Source organism: Leucoraja erinacea, chromosome 26 (assembly GCF_028641065.1).
Source record: "Leucoraja erinacea ecotype New England chromosome 26, Leri_hhj_1, whole genome shotgun sequence".
Lineage (NCBI taxonomy): Eukaryota > Metazoa > Chordata > Chondrichthyes > Rajiformes > Rajidae > Leucoraja > Leucoraja erinaceus.
In genome coordinates, this window is record NC_073402.1 from 16,837,567 (window position 1) to 16,856,318 (window position 18,752).

The 18,752-nt window shown below is 46.6% G+C and overlaps 1 protein-coding gene across 2 annotated transcripts; it reads left to right on the plus strand.

Moving 5' to 3' along the window:
- Positions 1–6,919: 6,919 nt before the first annotated feature.
- Positions 6,920–11,480, plus strand: ndufs5 (NADH:ubiquinone oxidoreductase subunit S5). 2 transcript variants are annotated; one of them, XM_055656221.1, is made up of 3 exons: positions 6,920–7,043; positions 9,718–9,935; positions 10,835–11,480. In XM_055656221.1, the coding sequence occupies exons 2-3, from the start codon at positions 9,720–9,722 to the stop codon at positions 10,937–10,939; spliced, it is 321 nt and encodes a 106-aa protein (XP_055512196.1). In that variant the 5' UTR covers positions 6,920–7,043; positions 9,718–9,719; the 3' UTR covers positions 10,940–11,480. The 2 variants fall into 2 exon arrangements, with proteins under 2 accessions (XP_055512196.1, XP_055512195.1); XM_055656220.1 differs by having other exon boundaries at positions 6,983–7,074.
- The last annotated feature ends 7,272 nt before the right edge of the window (positions 11,481–18,752 follow it).

Sequence of the window (18,752 nt, forward strand, 5' to 3'; positions counted from 1 at the left end):
CATAACACAGATCCTGACCATAGAACATTCAGTACACAACTATTAACCACCTCCCTGTGAGCAGTTACTGTGGGCCTGGGCAGGAATTTGTTCAACCATTATGTATTATGGTCTACAATCTCACATTGCACCAAAACTCAGGAAATAGTTTTAATTTTTTTAGATTTGTGCGGCACGGTGGTGCAGCGGTAGAGTTTCTGACTTACAGCGCCAGGGACCCAGGTTTGATCCTGACTTATGGGTGTTGCCTGTGCAGAGTTTGCACGTTCTCCCCATGACTTGTGTGGGTTTTCTCTGGGATCTCTGGTTTCTTTCCATACAAAGACATACAGGTTTGTAGATTAATTGGCTTGATATAATTGTAAATGGTCCCAAGTGTGTGTACACTAGTGTCCCCAGTGTTAATGTGCAGGGATCGCCGGCCGGCTCGGACTCGATGGGCCAAAGGGCCTGTTTCCGTGCTGTACCTCGAACCTAAAAAACTCAATTTCTCAAAAGGACAAATTAGAGGCCCGTTGGACATCATATGTCAATGGCAGGATACAAATCACAGTTTAAAATGCGAAAACATTTGGCTGGTTTTACAAATTAAAGTAGAAACGAGAAGCTAATGAAAAATGCCATTACAATATGATCACACCCACAGTGACCACTTTAAATCAAATTTTCAATAGATCAAAATCTGGCTCCATTTCCGGGCTGACAGCCCTGGATGTTTGAGGGGTTGTGGAAATCTCACACGCATTTGTAGAGTCACATCATCAGTAAAAAATGCTAAATGGAAACAATGTGTGGGAGATGACCTGTTGGGGCGACATTCAATTGTGACACATGGCCACGGGAGATCAGAATGTAGCCTCTCAGCTGGCAGGAAGGATTTGTCAATCCACAGTATGACCGTTCCCACAGCCTAAGACAGACACAAAGTGCTGGAGTAACTCAGCAGGACAGGCAGCATCTCTGGAAAGAAGGAACGGATGACGTTACGGGTCGAGACCCTTCTTCAGACCCTTCTTCAGAGTCAGGGGAAAGGGAAGCGAGAGATATAGACGGATGTAGAGAGATATAGAACAAATGAATGAAAGGTATGCAAAAAAGTAACGATGATGAAAGAAACAGGCCATTGTTAGCTGTTTGCTTTTCCAGTTTTAGACAGAAATATGACATTGTGCCTGAGAGATAGTATGAGGATAAAGGAGGGCTGGAGGAGAGAATGTTTTTGTGAATTGAAGCTGAAAGAATCTCTCCGGTTTCAGTAAAGCCTTCTGAAATTGATTCTTAAAATTGATTGAAAGTTACAGCATGGAAATAGGCCCTTCAGCCCACTGAGTCCATGCTGACCATCAATCATTGTTCACTTTAATTCTATATTATCCCACTTCCACATCAATGCCCCACATACTAGGGGCAATTTACAGAGACCAATTAACCCACACACACACACACACACACAGGTCTGTGGGAAGTGGGAGGAAACCGGAGCACCCAGAGAAACCCGCATGGTCATAGAGAGAACGTGCAAACTCCAAACAGACAGGATACCTGAGGTCAGGATCGAACCCGGGTCCCTGGCACAGTGAGACAGCAGCTCTACCAGCTATGCCACTGTGCATCTTCATGGTATTGACTCCTTCTCATTATCAGTGCATTATCCAAAGTAAAATATATAACTGTGACAATGTTAACTGCACCTTCGAAGTATTTTGCCAATTTCCTTTTTGAACTTCCTTTTACGGACTCCTTGCCCCTCTGTTTTTTTCTGAGTCTTACCTACTGCATCATAAATAGATAACTTGATATCGATGAAGTTTCACCTACCTTCAGTGAGACAATAAAGGGCCTGTCCCACTTAGGCAATTTTTTTTAGGTGACTACAGGAGATTTTTCAACATGTTGAAACATTTTCGGCGACAGTGGCACCAATTTGGGCTGTCGTACATTGTCGCCAGGTTAGCGTAGGTTGTCACCTGTGCTGACTTCGGTGAATTCCATTGTCCTAGTTGCTGAGTCGCCTAAAAAATGCCTAAGTGGGACAGGCCCGTTGCAGTGTAAGTCAGACCCAGAGTTTGATTCCTACACTCTCTTTATACAGGAGCCGGTCACTGCCGTATGTGGATAACACGGGCACAACTTACAGGAGTGTAGCCCCAACTTGCTATCTCCGCCTCCTTCCTCAAACTGGGAGCAGCATGGTGGTGCAGCTGGTAGAGCTACTACCTCACAGTACCAGAGTCCTACGTTCAATCCAGACTTTGGGTGCTGTCCGTGTGGAGTTTGCACGTGCTCCCTGTGACCGCACAGGTTTCCTCGGGTACTCTGGTTTTCTCCCCCATCCCAAAGACATGTGGGTTTGTAGATCAACTGGCTGCTGTATAAGTGCCAGAAGGGGTGGAGAGAAAGTTGGATAACATAGAACGGGTGATGGATGGTAGAGGGCCAGTTCCCACTCTGCATCTCTGAACCAAACTAAACAATTTAAGATAGGTTCCCTCACAAACAGACTGGAAAACATATAGAACTACCTGTACAAGGTAAAATGTATTTGTATACTGGTAGTTCACCTTCTACTTTAATCACTTGTGAATATTCTTATTGTCATTTAGCACCATATAATCTTTCAGAATTTAATTAAAAAAATATGTTTGTTGTTCTTACAAATTGTGAATGTGATTGGCTGCTCAGTCAGCTCGATGACTTGACCGCCAGTGGATTCCACCCCTGGAGATGAAGCCTGAGATACAACATCAGAGGATCACACCACAGAGAGCATCACTCGTCTCCTTTAGTTACTGAGGAAATGAAACATTTCCCATTGAAACCCTGACGTTTCTTCACGCACATCCTAACCTCAGCATTTGTACATCCCCCAATTATATCATTAGCGTCAGAATGTCTGCAGAGCAAATCTTGCAACGTTTATCTTTCCTTTGGGTTACCTCCACTGTTTATACTCCATTTTCATCTTTACTTTCTGTTTCAGAATGTTTATGTTTCTTAATGTTTCTTTTCATTATTTTTATCATGATGGATAGATTTTGAGATGCAAAAGACATCCAGGGATGTGAGAAGCAATAGGACCATGTCTTTGGGATGTGGGAGAAAACCAGAGTACCCGAGGAAACCTGTGCGGTCACAGGGAGCACGTGCAAACTCCACACGGACAGTACCCAAAGTCTGGATTGAACGTAGGACTCTGGTACTGTGAGGTAGTAGCTCTACCAGCTGCACCACCATGCTGCTCCCAGTTTGAGGAAGGAGGCGGAGATAGCAAGTTGGGGCTACACTCCTGTAAGTTGTGCCCGTGTTATCCACATAAGGCAGTGACTGGCTCCTGTATAAAGAGAGTGTAGGAATCAAACTCTGGGTCTGACTTACACTGCAACGGGCCTGTCCCACTTAGGCATTTTTTAGGCGACTCAGCAACTAGGACAATGGAATTCACCGAAGTCAGCACAGGTGACAACCTACGCTAACCTGGCGACAACGTACGACAGCCCAAATTGTCGCCACTGTCGCCAAAAATGTTTCAACATGTTGAAAAATCTCCTGTAGTCGCCTAAAAAAAATTGCCAAAGTGGGACAGGCCCTTTATTGTCTCACTGAAGGTAGGTGAAACTTCATCGATATCAAGTTATCTATTTATGATGCAGTAGGTAAGACTCAGAAAAAAACAGAGGGGCAAGGAGTCCGTAAAAGGAAGTTCAAAAAGGAAATTGGCAAAATACTTCGAAGGTGCAGTTAACATTGTCACAGTTATATATTTTACTTTGGATAATGCACTGATAATGAGAAGGAATCAATACCATGAAGATGCACAGTGGCATAGCTGGTAGAGCTGCTGTCTCACTGTGTCAGGGACCCGGGCTCGATCCTGACCTCAGGTATCCTGTCTGTTTGGAGTTTGCACGTTCTCTCTATGACCATGCGGGTTTCTCTGGGTGAAATAGGACCATGGTATTGAGATAAATGATTGGCCATGGTCATATTTAATGGCAGGCTGGGCTTAGTAGGCCGGATGCATACCACTGCATGTAGTTCAGTGGTTCTTAACCTTTTTGGTACTGGGCCTGTACTTGCTGGGCTTTAGAAGGATGGGGGGGGGGGGGGGGGGGGGGGTGATCCTCTGATGTTGTATCTCCCCTGACTCTGAAAGGCCTGGATAGAGTGGTTGTGGAAAGGATGCTCCCACTATTAGGATAGTATAGGACCAGAGACCAAATGGTATGCTTGCCTTCATTGGTCAGGGCATTGAGTATGTCAGGAAGTCGTGATGCAGCTTTACAGGACTTTGCAAGAAATTCAATGACTTTATCTTCGGAAAAACAGTTACAATTGAAACCAACCATCAACCACTGATCAACATTCTAAACAAACTGATGCACGTCTGCAACATATGACGTTACAACTACAGAAGTATGGCATTGCTCTGATTTACAAACGTGGCAAAGACATGCACTTGGCTGACATCCTGTCGCGAACTCCACGCAAGACCTGCGAGAAACCATCAACGAATGATGACAGTTTCGTTGACATGAAGGTCTCCTCTGTTCCTTCGTCCTGTTTGGAAGACCTGGCAGCCCAGACTGCTGCTGACGTTACCTTACGATTACTCTCCTCTGCCATACAGCATGGGTGGCCAGACAAGCAATACAGACTGCCACTCCCAATTTGGCCCTTCTTCTCCCTTCGTGACGACAAGATGGTATTATCGTAAAGGGTAACAAAGCTGTAATTCCTGCCTCCCTGCACAACAATTACTTTAATGCCGTCCATGGGGGACACCCAAGCGCAGAGGCGACTATTCTAAGAGCGAAAAGCATGTTTTTCTGGCCTGGAATGACTGATTATATGTGTGAGAAGGTGGAGTCCTGTGCGGTGTGCAACAGTTTGGCACCACACCAATCAAAGCAGCCACTTCTCTCACACCCGGTTCCTGTCCTCCCATGGTCCACTGTGGCAACTGACATTTTTGATTGGCATGGCAAGCAATACCTGCTATTAGTCGACTCGTACTCCAGATGGTTTGAAATTGATCTACTCCATAGCCCCAACTCCGCAGCGGTAGTCCAGAAGCTGGCACAGCACTTCTCTGTCCACGGGGCCCCCTATCAACTACTTTTCGACAATGGCAGTCAGTTTACCAGCCAATGCTTCAAAGACTGCTAAATGCTGGGACTTTCGTCATATCACCAGTAGCCCCCAAAAAACCACCATCAAACGGGCTGGCTGAACGTGCTGTCAGGAGAGTTAAACAAATGATGCAACGATCCCATTTCTGACACCATGTTGTGTAATGAGACCCATACACAGGAGTAACAACTGATAGTTTTTATAGTAACACAAGCGGAGGAAACATTACATGCTATCGTCTCCATAGTCAGCATCAAGTCTGACCGTGAGATGGTGAAATAACGTTATCATTAATCCGGGGTGGGGATGAAGACCCGGGCTGGACTTATATGGAATGTGCAGTATGCATAATATGCATGGTGATAGATATAGTAAAGGCAGACTAACATGGTTAGACCACATTTGGAGTATTGTGTGCAGTTCTGGCCACTCCATTACAGGACGAGTGTGGAAGCTTTGGAAAGGATATTGGGAAGGTTTACCAGAATGATGCCTGGATTAGGCGGTTTTAGCTACAGGTAGAGGTTGGACAGACTCTTGATTGTTTGCTTTAAACCAAAGATAGACACAAAAAGCTGGAGTAACTCAGCGGGACTGGCAGCATCTCTAGAGAGAAGGAAAGGGTGACGTTTCGGGTTGGGAATGAGTGACGTTTCGGGTCGAGACCCTTCTTCAGACCGAGTCAGGAGAGAGGGAGTCTAGAGGTATGAAAGGGTAAAGTGTGAAAACGACAGATCACAGCAATTATAAGGAAATGTAGAATGATTTGGTTAGCTGAAAGAAAGGTGACAAGGAGGCATATAATCAGCAAAATTGTTCTTCCCCCACTCTAGTCCTCCGATTAGTTTCACTGTCCTGATTAATGTTACTGATTGGGTGCCTCCTTGTCACCTTTCCGTTAGCTAACAATGAATCATTCAACATTTTTTTCTAACACATCTGCTTTGATCTGTCGTTTTCACATCGAACCCTTCCATATCTCTATGACTCACTCTCCCCTGACTCTGAAAAGGGGTCTTGGCCCAAACCCTCACTCATTCCTTCGCTCCAGAGATTCAAGATTCAAGATTCAAGATTCAAGAGAGTTTATTGTCATGTGTCCCTGATAGGACAATGAAATTCTTGCTTTGCTTCAGCACAACAGAACATAGTAGGTTACACAGAAAAGCTGGAGAAACTCAGCGGGTGCAGCAGCATCTATGGAGCGAAGGAAATAGGCAACGTTTTGGGCCGAAACCCTTCTTCAGACTGATCGGGGGTGGGGGTGGGTCGGGACAAGAAAGGGAAAAGGAGGAGTAGCCAGAAGGCTGGAGGGTGGGAGGAGATAGTAGGGGAGCTGAGGAAGGGGAGGAGACAGCAAGGACTAACAGAATTGGGAGAATTCGATGTTCATGCCCCGGGGGTGTAGACTCCCCAAACGGAATATGAGGTTCTGTGTAACCTTCGATTCTCCAGCATCTGCAGTTCCCTCTTAAACACTGAGAACATAGTAGGCATTGACTACAGAACAGATCAGTGTGTCCATATACCATTATATAAATATATACACACATGAATAAATAAACTGATAACTGCTTGCATTGCATTTTGTGTCTATGTTGCTGTGCTGCGCTGTTCTGGTCAAAGATACTCGAGGAGCCTCTGGTATCTTTGGTTCTGTGCTCGATGCAGCCGATGCCCTTGGCGCAGGATCGCGCCGCGGCACCAGGGGGCGACACCAGGAGAGCAGCACCGCGCCGCGACACCAGGGGGCGACACCAGGAGAGCAGCACCAGGGGAGCAGCACCGCGCCGCGGCACCAGGGGGCAGCAGAGACGCGGCGGCAACGGCAGCGGATGAAAGACGTAAAGTCGGCGTCCGTTTTACGACCGGCCGGAAAGCGAGGCTGTGCTGTACTTGGTGAAGGACAGAAGGTGAGAGGCGTCGGCGCAGGTCGTGTCTGAGGTCGGGGCAGATATCGGCGAGTCCGGGCCGGGCCGGGTACTACCGGTGTTGAGGCAGCCCGGACACCGCGGGGGGAGGGGGGGAGGAAGGGGGGGGGGGGAGGTTGCAGGGTGGGGGTGATGGAGGACAGGGTGGGGGTGATGGAGGACAGGGTGGGGGTGATGGAGGACAGGGTGGGGGGTGATGGAGGACAGGGTGGGGGGTGGTGGAGGACAGGGTGGGGGTGGTGGAGGACAGGGTGGGGTGATGGGGACAGGGTGGGGGTGATGGAGGACAGGGTGGGGGGTGATGGAGGACAGGGTGGGGGGTGATGGAGGACAGGGGGGGGTGATGGAGGACAGGTGGGGGGGGTGATGGAGGACAGGGTGGGGGGTGATGGATGGGGGGTGATGGAGGACAGGGTGGGGGTGATGGAGGACAGGGAGAGGAATTGCAGCAGTGATGGATTTTATTCAGAGGAATTGCAACTATTGGATTTTATTCAATGCAACTATGGAGGAACAGCAAAAGTGAAGGAATCTGGGCTTGTTTGGGAGAGATGCATATAGGGTGATTTCACTAAAGGTCACTGGAGCGTAGATCCGCACCCACGTGACCAAAATTCTCAAGTGGAGGACACTCGAGGGTTCGGTACATGTTAGTGGATGGGAAAACACGCATTTTCCCACCCGTTAAAAACTTAGAAAACGGCGAGGTTGTGAGCTGCAATTTACTGTGCCAGTCGGGGTGACCGTGAGGCACAGCTACCTAGATTTACAGGGGAAAAAAAAGATAGCAAGTAAGGTAAATTCAAGAGGGAACTGAAGGTGCCAAACCGGCGGAAATGAACAGCCGACATTTGCCGTGGATATTTACAGGTCCAAAATATCGGAATTATCGCGTTTGGCTGACAAAAGGGTTACTTTTGATGAAATTCAGCAAGCAAACGCGATAATTCCCGATATTTTGGACCTGTAAATATCCACGGCAAATGTCGGCTGTTCATTTCCGCCGGCTTGGCACCTTCAGTTCCCTCTTGAATTTACATTACTTGCTATCTTTTTTTTCCCTGTAAATCTAGGTAGCTGTGCCTCACGGTCACCCCGACTGGCACAGTAAATTGCAGCTCACAACCTCGCCGTTTTCTATGTTTTTAACGGGTGGGAAAATGCGTTTTTTCCCATCCACTAACATGTACCGAACCCTCGAGTGTCCTCCACTTGAGAATTTTGGTCACGTGGGTGCGGATCTACGCTCCAGTGACCTTTAGTGAAATCACCCTATATAGAGCTCAGGGGTTATTAGTAAGTGCAGGTCATTTCCCCCTTCTGAATGTAGAGGGAATCTGCATTGTGGAATGAGGTTAGAAAAGTGGTGGTGCTGAGGTGAGAAATTTACCAAAATATTGAGTGAAGGGCAGGATAATCTACATGCTCATATCTACACATGATCATTTCTGCATGCTGAAGGAAGTGTATAAATGATATTTTAATCATTTCATCAGTAATTGAGACTGTGCCCTTGCCAATCAGCCAGTGTATTGTCCTATGTCCTTTGTGTTGCTAACAGTGAAATGGAATAATTTTAGGAAGTATAGACCATCTAATTGAAGCAACGAGTAGTTAGTAAAACCCAAGTCAGGCATCAAATGTATTAGTACTTGTTTATGATTGTCTTGTGTACCAAAAATACAGTGAAATGCTGTCCATTCAGATCACATGATGCCCGAGTACAATCAGGTCATACAAAAGTACAGTAGATAGGGCAAAGAGAAAAGTACCAGATTGCAGAACATAATGTTACACTACAGAAAAAGTGCAAATCAAAAAAACTGCAAGGGCCCCAATGGGGTTGGTTGAAGATCTTGTCTACACCTTTAGTTTATTTGAGGACCATTTGGTAATCTGATAACTGCAGGGAAGGAGCTGTTCTTGAATTTGGTGGGACATGCTTTTAGGTCTTTGTATCTTCTGCCTGAAGGGAGAGGGAAGAAGAGGGAATGATCCTTGACTATGTTGACTGCATTCCCAAGACAATGGAAGTGATGATGATAGGAGGCGGGAGGGGGGGAATTACGTGATGGTCTGGGCTACATCCACAACGCTCTGCAATATCTTTAAGAAGATACTGCAGATGCTGGAAAATCAAAGGTAGACAAAAATGCTGGAGAGTGTCAGCGTGTGCAGCAGCATCTAAGGAGCGAAGGAAATAAACAACGTTTCGGGCCAAAACCTTTCTTTAGACTCTGCAATTTCTTGTGGTTTTAGAAGGAGCTGTTGACAAACCAAGTTGTAATGCATCCCAATAGAATTTTTTCTACAGTTAATCCATAGAAATTGGTAAGAATTGTTGGAGACATACTGAACTTCCTTATGCTTCCAAGGAAGTAGAGGTGTTGATGTGCTTTCTTGACTGTAGCTTCAGTGTGGTTCCATTGACCAGCCACATAAAAACTCAGGTCAGAGAACGGATGCTCCGGTTTCCTCCCACGCTCCAAAGATTTGTAAGCTAATTGGCTCCTGTAAATTGTCCCGTGTGAGGGATAGTATTAGTGTACGGGGTTGTCGCTGGTCGGTGTAGACTCGGGGCCAAAGGGCCACGCTGTATCTCTAAATCCTAAAGTGAAGTCTAAAGTTCCTGTGCGAATTCTTCCCTATCCCACAGCTATGCCATTCATTGACATCCAGGAAAAACTGGGCATTGATGTCGACAAATGGATGCTAGTCCAAAGTGGGAAACAGCCCTGGAATCGGGCAGCTCGTTGCCATGTATTTGAAAAGGAGTGGATTGAATGTGCGCATGGAATTGGAAAGATCAGAGCCAAAACGGAGTGTAAACTGGAGCTGGAGGATTTCTATGAATGTCTCCACCGAGACAAATTGGTGAGTCGGCAGGTCTTGAGGGTAGAAATGATATGTTGTGTTGTCACAGGCACTTAAAAAAAGGTTCAGATGTGACATGTTCAATGCTCAGTCGGGCCAGGCAATTTAAAATTTATCATCTCAAAACACGGTTGAATTTTAAATCGTCGATACAAGGAACTGCAGATGCTGGTTTACAAAAAGAGAGACTAACCACTGGAGTAACTCAGCGGGTCAGTCAGCATCTCTGAAAAACGTGGATAGGTGATGTTTAGGGTCGGGTCCTGACCCGAAACGTCACTTACCTGTGCTCTCCAGGGATGCTACCTGACCTGCTGAGTTACTCCAGCACTTTGTGGCTCTTGAATTTTAAATTGTTCACTGGCGCTACTTACATTTGTAGTGTGAATATTACACCAATTTTGGTTGTGCAAGTTACTGACTCGGCCTCGGAGCTGTGGCGGCGGCAGCGGCAGCGACCACCCGCGGAGTTTGAACCGGCCCGTTCGCGGAGCACGGTTGAGCCGCGGGACTTACCATCACCCGGTGGGGTCACAACATCTGGAGCCTGGATCGCCTCGGCGCAGAGGGAGAACAAAGAGGGAAGAGACAGAGACTTTAAGATTTTGCCTTCCATCACAGTGAGGAGGTGTTTGGTGAACTCACTGTGGTTGATGTTAAATTTGTGTTGATTGTGTGTTTTTGTCATTTTTATTATATGTATGACTGCAGGGCGATGAAATTTCATTCAGACCGAAAGGTCTGAATGACAAAAATAAAATCCAATCCAATCTGGTTACATCGCCAAAATGATAAATATGGTGTCAATGGTCTTATGTTTTCTAATTACCCGGATAGACAGATCTCTGTGGCTTCAAATGTGCTGCTAACATTGGCGGTTTGTGTTTTCTTGCCCACAGTACAAACGGATGTCTGACATCAAAACACAAAGAGAAAAACTGGTAAAGGAAGGAAAATACACCATTCCAGACCACCACCTTGGCAAAGATGAGCAGCGCCCGTAGGTATTGCCCTCCTCGTCATTACATGGGGACAGCATCAGAAGATCCTCCCAACACTTCTACAAACTGGAACATCAGTTAGTCTTTGCTAAAACTTATCAAATGACAGTGTACAACTAGCGTTTGTGGTTGAGCTGAGTTGTTTAGGGATGGCTATTCGTGGGCAGTAATTGCGCAATTTATCAACAAAGATAATTAAATCTAGTTATGGTATTGCTTGTTGCTTTTTTTTGTCATCTGTGGTGAGCGATTCTGTGATTCCAGTCACTGTGCCAGTTCTGGCTCAGTTGATAGCATGCCCGCCATTGTGAAACAGTCCTGAGTCAACTCAAGTGTAGAGATTTGTGCACAAAAAACTAAACTGATGTTTCAGTGCAGAACTGAAGACATTCTGTGTTGTTGACAGTTCACTTCTGGGAGAAGCATGAAACTATGGGTGCTGGGTTCTCTTGGTAATAGTTAAATTAAGATCAGCAGTCCCTGCTTATCCACCTGACCCAACTGTTACTTGTAACCATTAATAAAACATTTTGTGTGGACATTATCACCTGCTTGTTGTGGAAGCATATTTATGTGCTTCCTGCGATTACCCTTAAAAGCACCTCTTTGACATTTAAAGTTTTTTAAGATGGTTTAAAAGGGATGTCTAAGGTGCTATAGTAATGTTTTTTGTCTTTTTGTACTTGTTATATCATTGGCTGTGCTCGGAAAGCAGACATCATATTGCGTAGTCATCCACTCCATAACTCTACCTGACCACAATCTGAAAATGAACCAGATCATTTGGAATGTTAGCATGCTATTCATTCCTGAGGTTAAGACCATAAGACATAGGAACAGAATTAGGCCATTCGGCCCATGGGGTCCACTCCGCCATTCAATCACTGCTAATCTATTTTGTTCTCTCCCATCTTCTAACCTTCTTCCAATGTACTCTCCAGCCCGGAGCTGCGCGAGAGACAGAGCAAGGGCCTGCTGGTGTGGGCACATGGCGGAGAGTATAGAATGCAGGACGCGGAGAGAGAACTTTCACGTGAGACACCGGTTCCTATGCATCTCATCTATCTTCATCTACTGCATATGATGTGGTGTCCTGTACTTCGGCTATTCCGCCAAACACCTAAGCTGCGTCCGCTGGGTCTCCCGGTCAATAACCATTTTCACTTCCCATTCCCTTACTGACTTTTCAGTCCTGGGCCTCCTCCATTGCCAGAGTGAGGCCACACGCAAAATGGAGGAACACCACCTCGTGTGGCTTGGGTACCTTGGAATTCTCCAATTTTAGGTAACCACATCACCATGCCCCTCTCCCTGTTTCTCCTTTATAACCACTCCTTCCTCCCTGTTACCCTAGCTAAACCCGAAACCTATTTCATCCCCCCCCCTTCCACTTACATTCCTGCCTCTCTCACAATTTGCAACTCTTATCTCCTTTTGTCTCGCACTTTCTGTCCTTTCATCTCTGGCCTCTGTTCAACCATCTGCCTATCAAAACTCCTTGCTCACCTGTATTAAATTCCCCCTCATCTGTATCATTAGGTTGTCAGGCTTTGTCCTGCCCCTCCATGGTTTCAGCTTTTCCCCCCTCCCCTCCATTCAGTCTGAAAAAGGCCTCCAGCCTGAAACGTCCCCTATCCATACCCTCTAGAGGTGCTGCCTGACCCCCTGCGTTCCTCCAGCCCTTTGTGTCTCGTCCAGTTTCAGTTCTATAGTTAATTGATGAATGAGTTAGAGAGAGAATTGAAGAAAGCACATGCTGAAACTGGTGTTGCTGGAAAATCAAGAGGATCTTAGAAATAACCAGCAAACCAGGCAGCATATTTGGCCTTAGTTAAGGTGGAAGACGTCCCATCACAAATGATCAGTTCTGACACAAACAGGAACAGCTACTTAACTGATATTGAGTTCAATATTGAGTCAAGAGCTTCAATGGTCCAGATGGAAGGTACGGTATTTTTCCTTGGGTTTGCATTGAGTTTCATTGAAACTGTAAGAAGCTAAAGATAAAGGGGTCACCCAAGTAAATACAAAAAATCTAGAAAGATCAACAGAGTCATTGTTTCAGGACAAAGACCTTAATTTGAAACAGAAAAGAGAGAAAGAAAGTTTGTTCTAACTTGCAGAGAGGGGGGTGGAGGCATGGTTTGGACAATGAGAATCTCTTGTAGGGTGAAGTCAAGGTTGCTGCGGTGATAAACTGGCGATGAAAGCATTTGCTGTGGTTTTCTCCTCCACCATGGGTGTTAGGCCTCCACATGCCTGCTGTTCAATTTGTCACACTTCTGCTCTCACCCAAACCTCTGCCCAGAGCAAGGATCAAGGTTCCACCTTCCCATGGTTATTGATGCAGTCATGGCAGAATATTCCAGGATGGAGGGCAGATGTAGGTTACTATACCTGAATTAGAGAAGATTATTTAGCTGGCAATCTGACATCTCATTTAATGCCTTTGCCACAATCCTCTCTGTCTCGTCACAATGTGCTTCAGAAGAAATGGTGCTTGGAACATCAGCATAGATAAAATGCTGACATGCAGCTGCTATTGTTTAATTGTTGGTATTGATGTGAATTGAAAGGCCTTGGGGAAAATCATGCTTTTGGTATTTGCATTTTTAATCTTTAATTTCCACTAGACCAAGTGAGACCCCTTGGGTCACAGCTTCACATGGGAGGGCTGGTCCCCCAATGCAATATTCCACCTCTCCACCAATTCCAATATTCACTCTCACTCTCGCACACTCGCGCTCTCTCACTCTCCCTCACATATACACTCTCATTCTCACTCACATACACACTCTCACTCACACACCATATATATGACAGTAAACTTTCTTGAATCTACTCACACGGCTGAGCGCCGCCTCTCCACTGGGGGGCTTCCGCAGTCAGCGGCACTTCCACAATCAGTGTGAGCTCTGCACTTACCGGAAATTACGCAATCAGCGCGACCTCTGCTCTCACCGGAAACTACGCAATCAGCACGACCTGTCCACTAAGCGGAAGTCACGAAATGAACGGGACTTTTGGACTAAACACGGACCTAATAAAGCATTTCTTCCTTCCAAACACAGTTGGACCTAATAAAGTATTTATTCCTTCCAAACACAGACCTAATAAAGCATTGCAGTTTCAAGCACAGGCAGGGCAGCAGGCCAAACAACTCATGGCATTGTCATTAAGGGCTAACAAATCATTTATTGCAAGTACATTGCAGACTCACAGTTCAGTTGATTCACAGCTTAGAATGACAGTCGTGGTCTCTCCCTCGCGATCTTGCAGAGTGACTGACTCGTGTCTAGGCATTCGTGGTTTTATAGTCCTGCCCCCGGAAGGGGCGTTACCTTCATCACCGTGATTGACAGGCGAGAGGACCAATCAGCTGATCTTCAAGGTTTATTAAACACTCATAACTTTTTTATTTTTCATCGATGGGAAAAATCCTTGGGGCTGGCTCAGTGGAGGAGGAATGTGAGTAAGATGGCCAAAAAATCAGAGCGATATATGGTAGCATTTTTTCTAAAATAAATATACAGCGCAGACAAAAAGTGGTCAAGATGAGACTTTTAATTATCTAGATGTGGAAATGTTTGTTCATCTACAGGCTATGAATGGTCTGAGAAAGTCCCGAGCTGTTTGTCATGAAGTACAGTTTGTGGATCAACGTGTTGTGTTGGGCTGCATAATGCATTCAAAGTCAGCAACTGCTGTACCACTGATCAACTGCACTGAAGTTGCAGCAGAGTTTGGAGCGATAGAAATTCAATTCCAAACCTTTAGATTCTGTACCAAGTATACTACCATCTGAGTTGTACCAACATGATTGTCCAGTGTTTGTTTCTGTTTGACATAGTTCCGTTCTTACACAACAATGACAAGCTAGAATTAATCTTAACCTTTAACATCATAAAAATGTCCAAAAGGAGTTCACTGGGCTGTGTGATTTTTCTAGATTATAGAGGACTCAATCTTCATGTATTTTTAATTCCCCTAAATCGGCTAGAGTAGGTTTCCAATTTACCCATCATAAAAGGAACTATGTTGTCATCATATGACCAAAACCAACCACTCTATCACTCGCTCTCGTGCTCTCTCTGTATCTTGTTGAAAATTGAGACATTTGATTGAGACTGAAGTTGGTGCAACACATTTTAACATTCTACTTGTGTCTCTGAAGAACTGAAATATATTGGAACCTTTCCATCTTGTTAAGGTCATTGGAGGTTCAAATGTTCATTGAATGGCTAAAGGCTAACTTTAATGCCCCTATAAATTTAAAGAAATGACATTAAATCAATTCATGTCATCAGTCTGATTGACCCCAGCCCTTGACTGGAAAACATTTTTAAACAGAAATAAAAGCAACTCATTGTGATGGATATAAATATCTGTAGCTTTGAAAATATACATTTCTATTTGCACCGAGGATGAATTAAGTCATTTGAAGTCATTCACGTTCCCTGTTAATGCACTCTGAAGAATTATTGGGTATTTTTAAATAACTGACAACTACATGGGTTTCGTTGTTATTATTTTGCAAGGCCACAGCTATAGTAATATTACGATTTCTGAAAATAATATCAATACATGAGTTTATTGTCATATGGCCCAACATGGAACAATGAAATTCGTACTTGTCACAGCACAGTAGATATGTAAACATAGTGCTTTGTGTTATTGATGTAATAATGGTGATCATGAGAAAATCCTGTTCTAAGCCATGTCGACTCCATACAAGTGAGTCCTGGCAGGAATCTGAGCTCACTGAATTACTACTAGGGGCATCCTCTTGCCCCTTCTGCTTTTAAATAGCAAGATCTGTCCTCCAGAGTCTGCAGAAAGCTGGACTCTGGCAGGCTGACATTGGGACAGATGTGGAAATCTGAAGCTATCCACATTTATAGAACTTCATCAATCTTATATATTTTAGTGTTCAAGAAGGAACTGCAGATGCTGGAAGATCGAAGGTACACAAAAATGCTGGAGAAACTCAGCGGGTGCAGCAGCATCTATGGAGCGAAGGAAATAGTGAACGTTTCGGGTCAAAACCATTCTTCAGACTGATGGGGGGTGGGGGGGGGAGAAGGAAGGAAAAAGGGAGGAGGAGGAGCCCGAGGGTGGGGGGATGGGAGGAGACAGCTCGAGGGTTAAGGAAGGGGAGGAGACAGCAAGGGCTAGCAAAATTGGGAGAATTCAATGTTCATGCCAACCGGACGCAAGCAACCCAGGCGGAATATGAGGTGCTGTTCCTCCAATTTCCGGTGTTGCTCACTGTGGCAATGGAGGAGACCCAGGACAGAGAGGTCGGATTGGGAATGCCGCCGCGACATCAACCAGAACCGCCGCCGCGACGTCAACCGCCTCAACTTCTCCACTCCCCTGTCACTCCAATCTCTCCCCCCTGAACGCACTGCCATTGAATCACTCCGCAAAAACCCAGATTGGGTTATCAAACCAGCCGACAAGGGAGGTGCCGTGGTAGTCTGGCGCGTCGATCTCTACAAAGCTGAGGCCACGCGCCAACTCTCGGACACCTCCTCCTACTTACCCCTGGACCATGACCCCACTGACGAGCACCAGGCCACCATCTCTAGCACCATCGCCGACTTCATCAATTCCCACGCCCTGCCCGACCAAGCTTCCAACCTCATCGTTCCCCAGCCCCGCACGGCCCGTTTTTACCTTCTCCCCAAAATCCACAAACCCGGCTCTCCCGGCAGACCCATTGTCTCTGCCTGTTCGTGCCCCACCAAACTCATCTCCACATACCTTGACTCCATACTATCCCCCTTGGTCAAATCCCTTCCCACCTATGTCCTAGACACCTCCGACACTCTCCGCCGCCTCCGCGCATTCCACTCTCTAGGTCCTCACCCCCTCATCTTCACCATGGCTGTCCAGTCACTCTACACCTCCATCCCCCACCAGGATGGCCTCAAAGCCCTCTGGTTCTTCCTCGACCAGAGGAGCAACCTATACCCAGCCACTGACACTCTCCTCCGCGTAGCGGAGTTGGTCCTCACCCTCAACAACTTTACGTTTGACTCCTCCCATTTCCTCCAAACACAAGGCGTAGCTATGGGCACACGCATGGGCCCCAGCTACGCCTGCCTCTTTGTCGGGCACGTTGCACAATCCTTGTTCAATAGGTACCAGGGCCCCATCCCCGACCTCTACCTCCGTTACATTGACGACTGCTTTGGGGCCACCTCCTGCACCCACACACAACTGACTGACTTCATCCACTTCACCACCAACTTCCATCCGGCACTCCAATACACCTGGACCGTTTCCGACACTTCCCTACCATTCCTTGACCTCACCATCTCCATCCGGTGGGCGGCGCGACTCACGCTTATTTTTTGTCCCGTTTTAATGTTTTTTTGGGGTTTTTTTGATGGGGTATGTTTGTGTGTGTGTGTGTGGGGGGTGGGGGGGAAACTTTAAAAATCTTTCCCCTGCACGGAGAACCCGACCTTTTCCTTGTCGGGTCTCCGTTGTCGTTGGGGCTGCAACGTGGAGCGGTCTCCAGCAGCAACGACCTGGGGCTCCAGTCGCGGAGCTGCGGAGCTACTCACCATCGTGGAGCTGGCCGAGTTCGGAGCGGGTGGAGCTGTGGTGGCGCGCTGCTGTGGCCCGACCCCCGGAGATTCGGAGGCTCCAGCCGCAGGTCCGGTGGACGGTGATATCGGGAGCCCGCGGGTCCCTGCTGGGAGACCGCTTTTCGGGGCTTCCGCAACAGCGACTTCTCCCGCCTGAGTCGCGGGGTCGAGGAGTACCTGGAGCGGGGCCTGACATCGCCCGGCGCGGCTTCAACGGCTGCGGGACTTTACTAGCGCCCGCCGGGGGCTCCAACAACAACACCCGGAGCGCGGCCTTGCATCGCCCGGCGCGGTGTTAATGGCCGCGGGACAATTACCATTGCCCGCCGGGGGCTTTGACTCTGACATTGGGAGGGGAATGGGGAGTGCAGGGGAGAGATATGTTTTTTTGCCTTCCATCACAGCGAGGAGGAGATGCACTGTGATGGATGTCTGTGTAAATTGTGTTGTGTCTTGGGTCTTTTTTTCTTGTGTGTATGACTGCAGAAACAACATTTCATTTGAGCCTCTAAGGAGTGGAGACACTTTTAGGAGGCCAGACAACTTTTAATAAAGTTTAGCGGAGTGATACATTACCAGTCGGTTTTCCTTGGTCCTGAAAACTCCAATGAGCCAATTAAAATGCCCGGTCAGCAAAGGAGATTGCTTACGTCTACCCTCGACTGCCTGTGACTACATAGCAACCCCGCTTCGCAGCACTACGAGTTCAAAAGAACCATGCCGACCAATTTTTACTCGCGGATAATTTTTCAGCATGCCTGGCATTAATATGATCCCTGACCTGGAATGTTAAAGTACAATAAGAAAAACTCCTCGAAGGCAAACTTGGCATTACAATCAAACATAGCAAAGACACATCCAGGCCAGTGCGTCTCATGAAATTAGCCATCACACAGACTAGTTAACAATAGGCTGCTGTATCCATGCCTAGAGAATCATGGCTTTGATTTAACTTTCCAAGTTCCCCAGTGTGATCCCTGACCACATCTCACCTCATGGCAAGGCAGACCCATTGGACAAGTTGGCACAGTGCTCTTAAGACAGGAGCAAATGAGGACTTTAATGTTCCTCAAAATACCAGAAAGTGGTAAATCATAAAGGTTTTGTCAAACGTGCAAGGAAACCAACCACAGTCTTTCAGGAAAACATAGGAAATAGCAACGTGATGAGATCATATGCAACCTTTGCCTCTGAGAGCAGCACAAACACACTTCCCT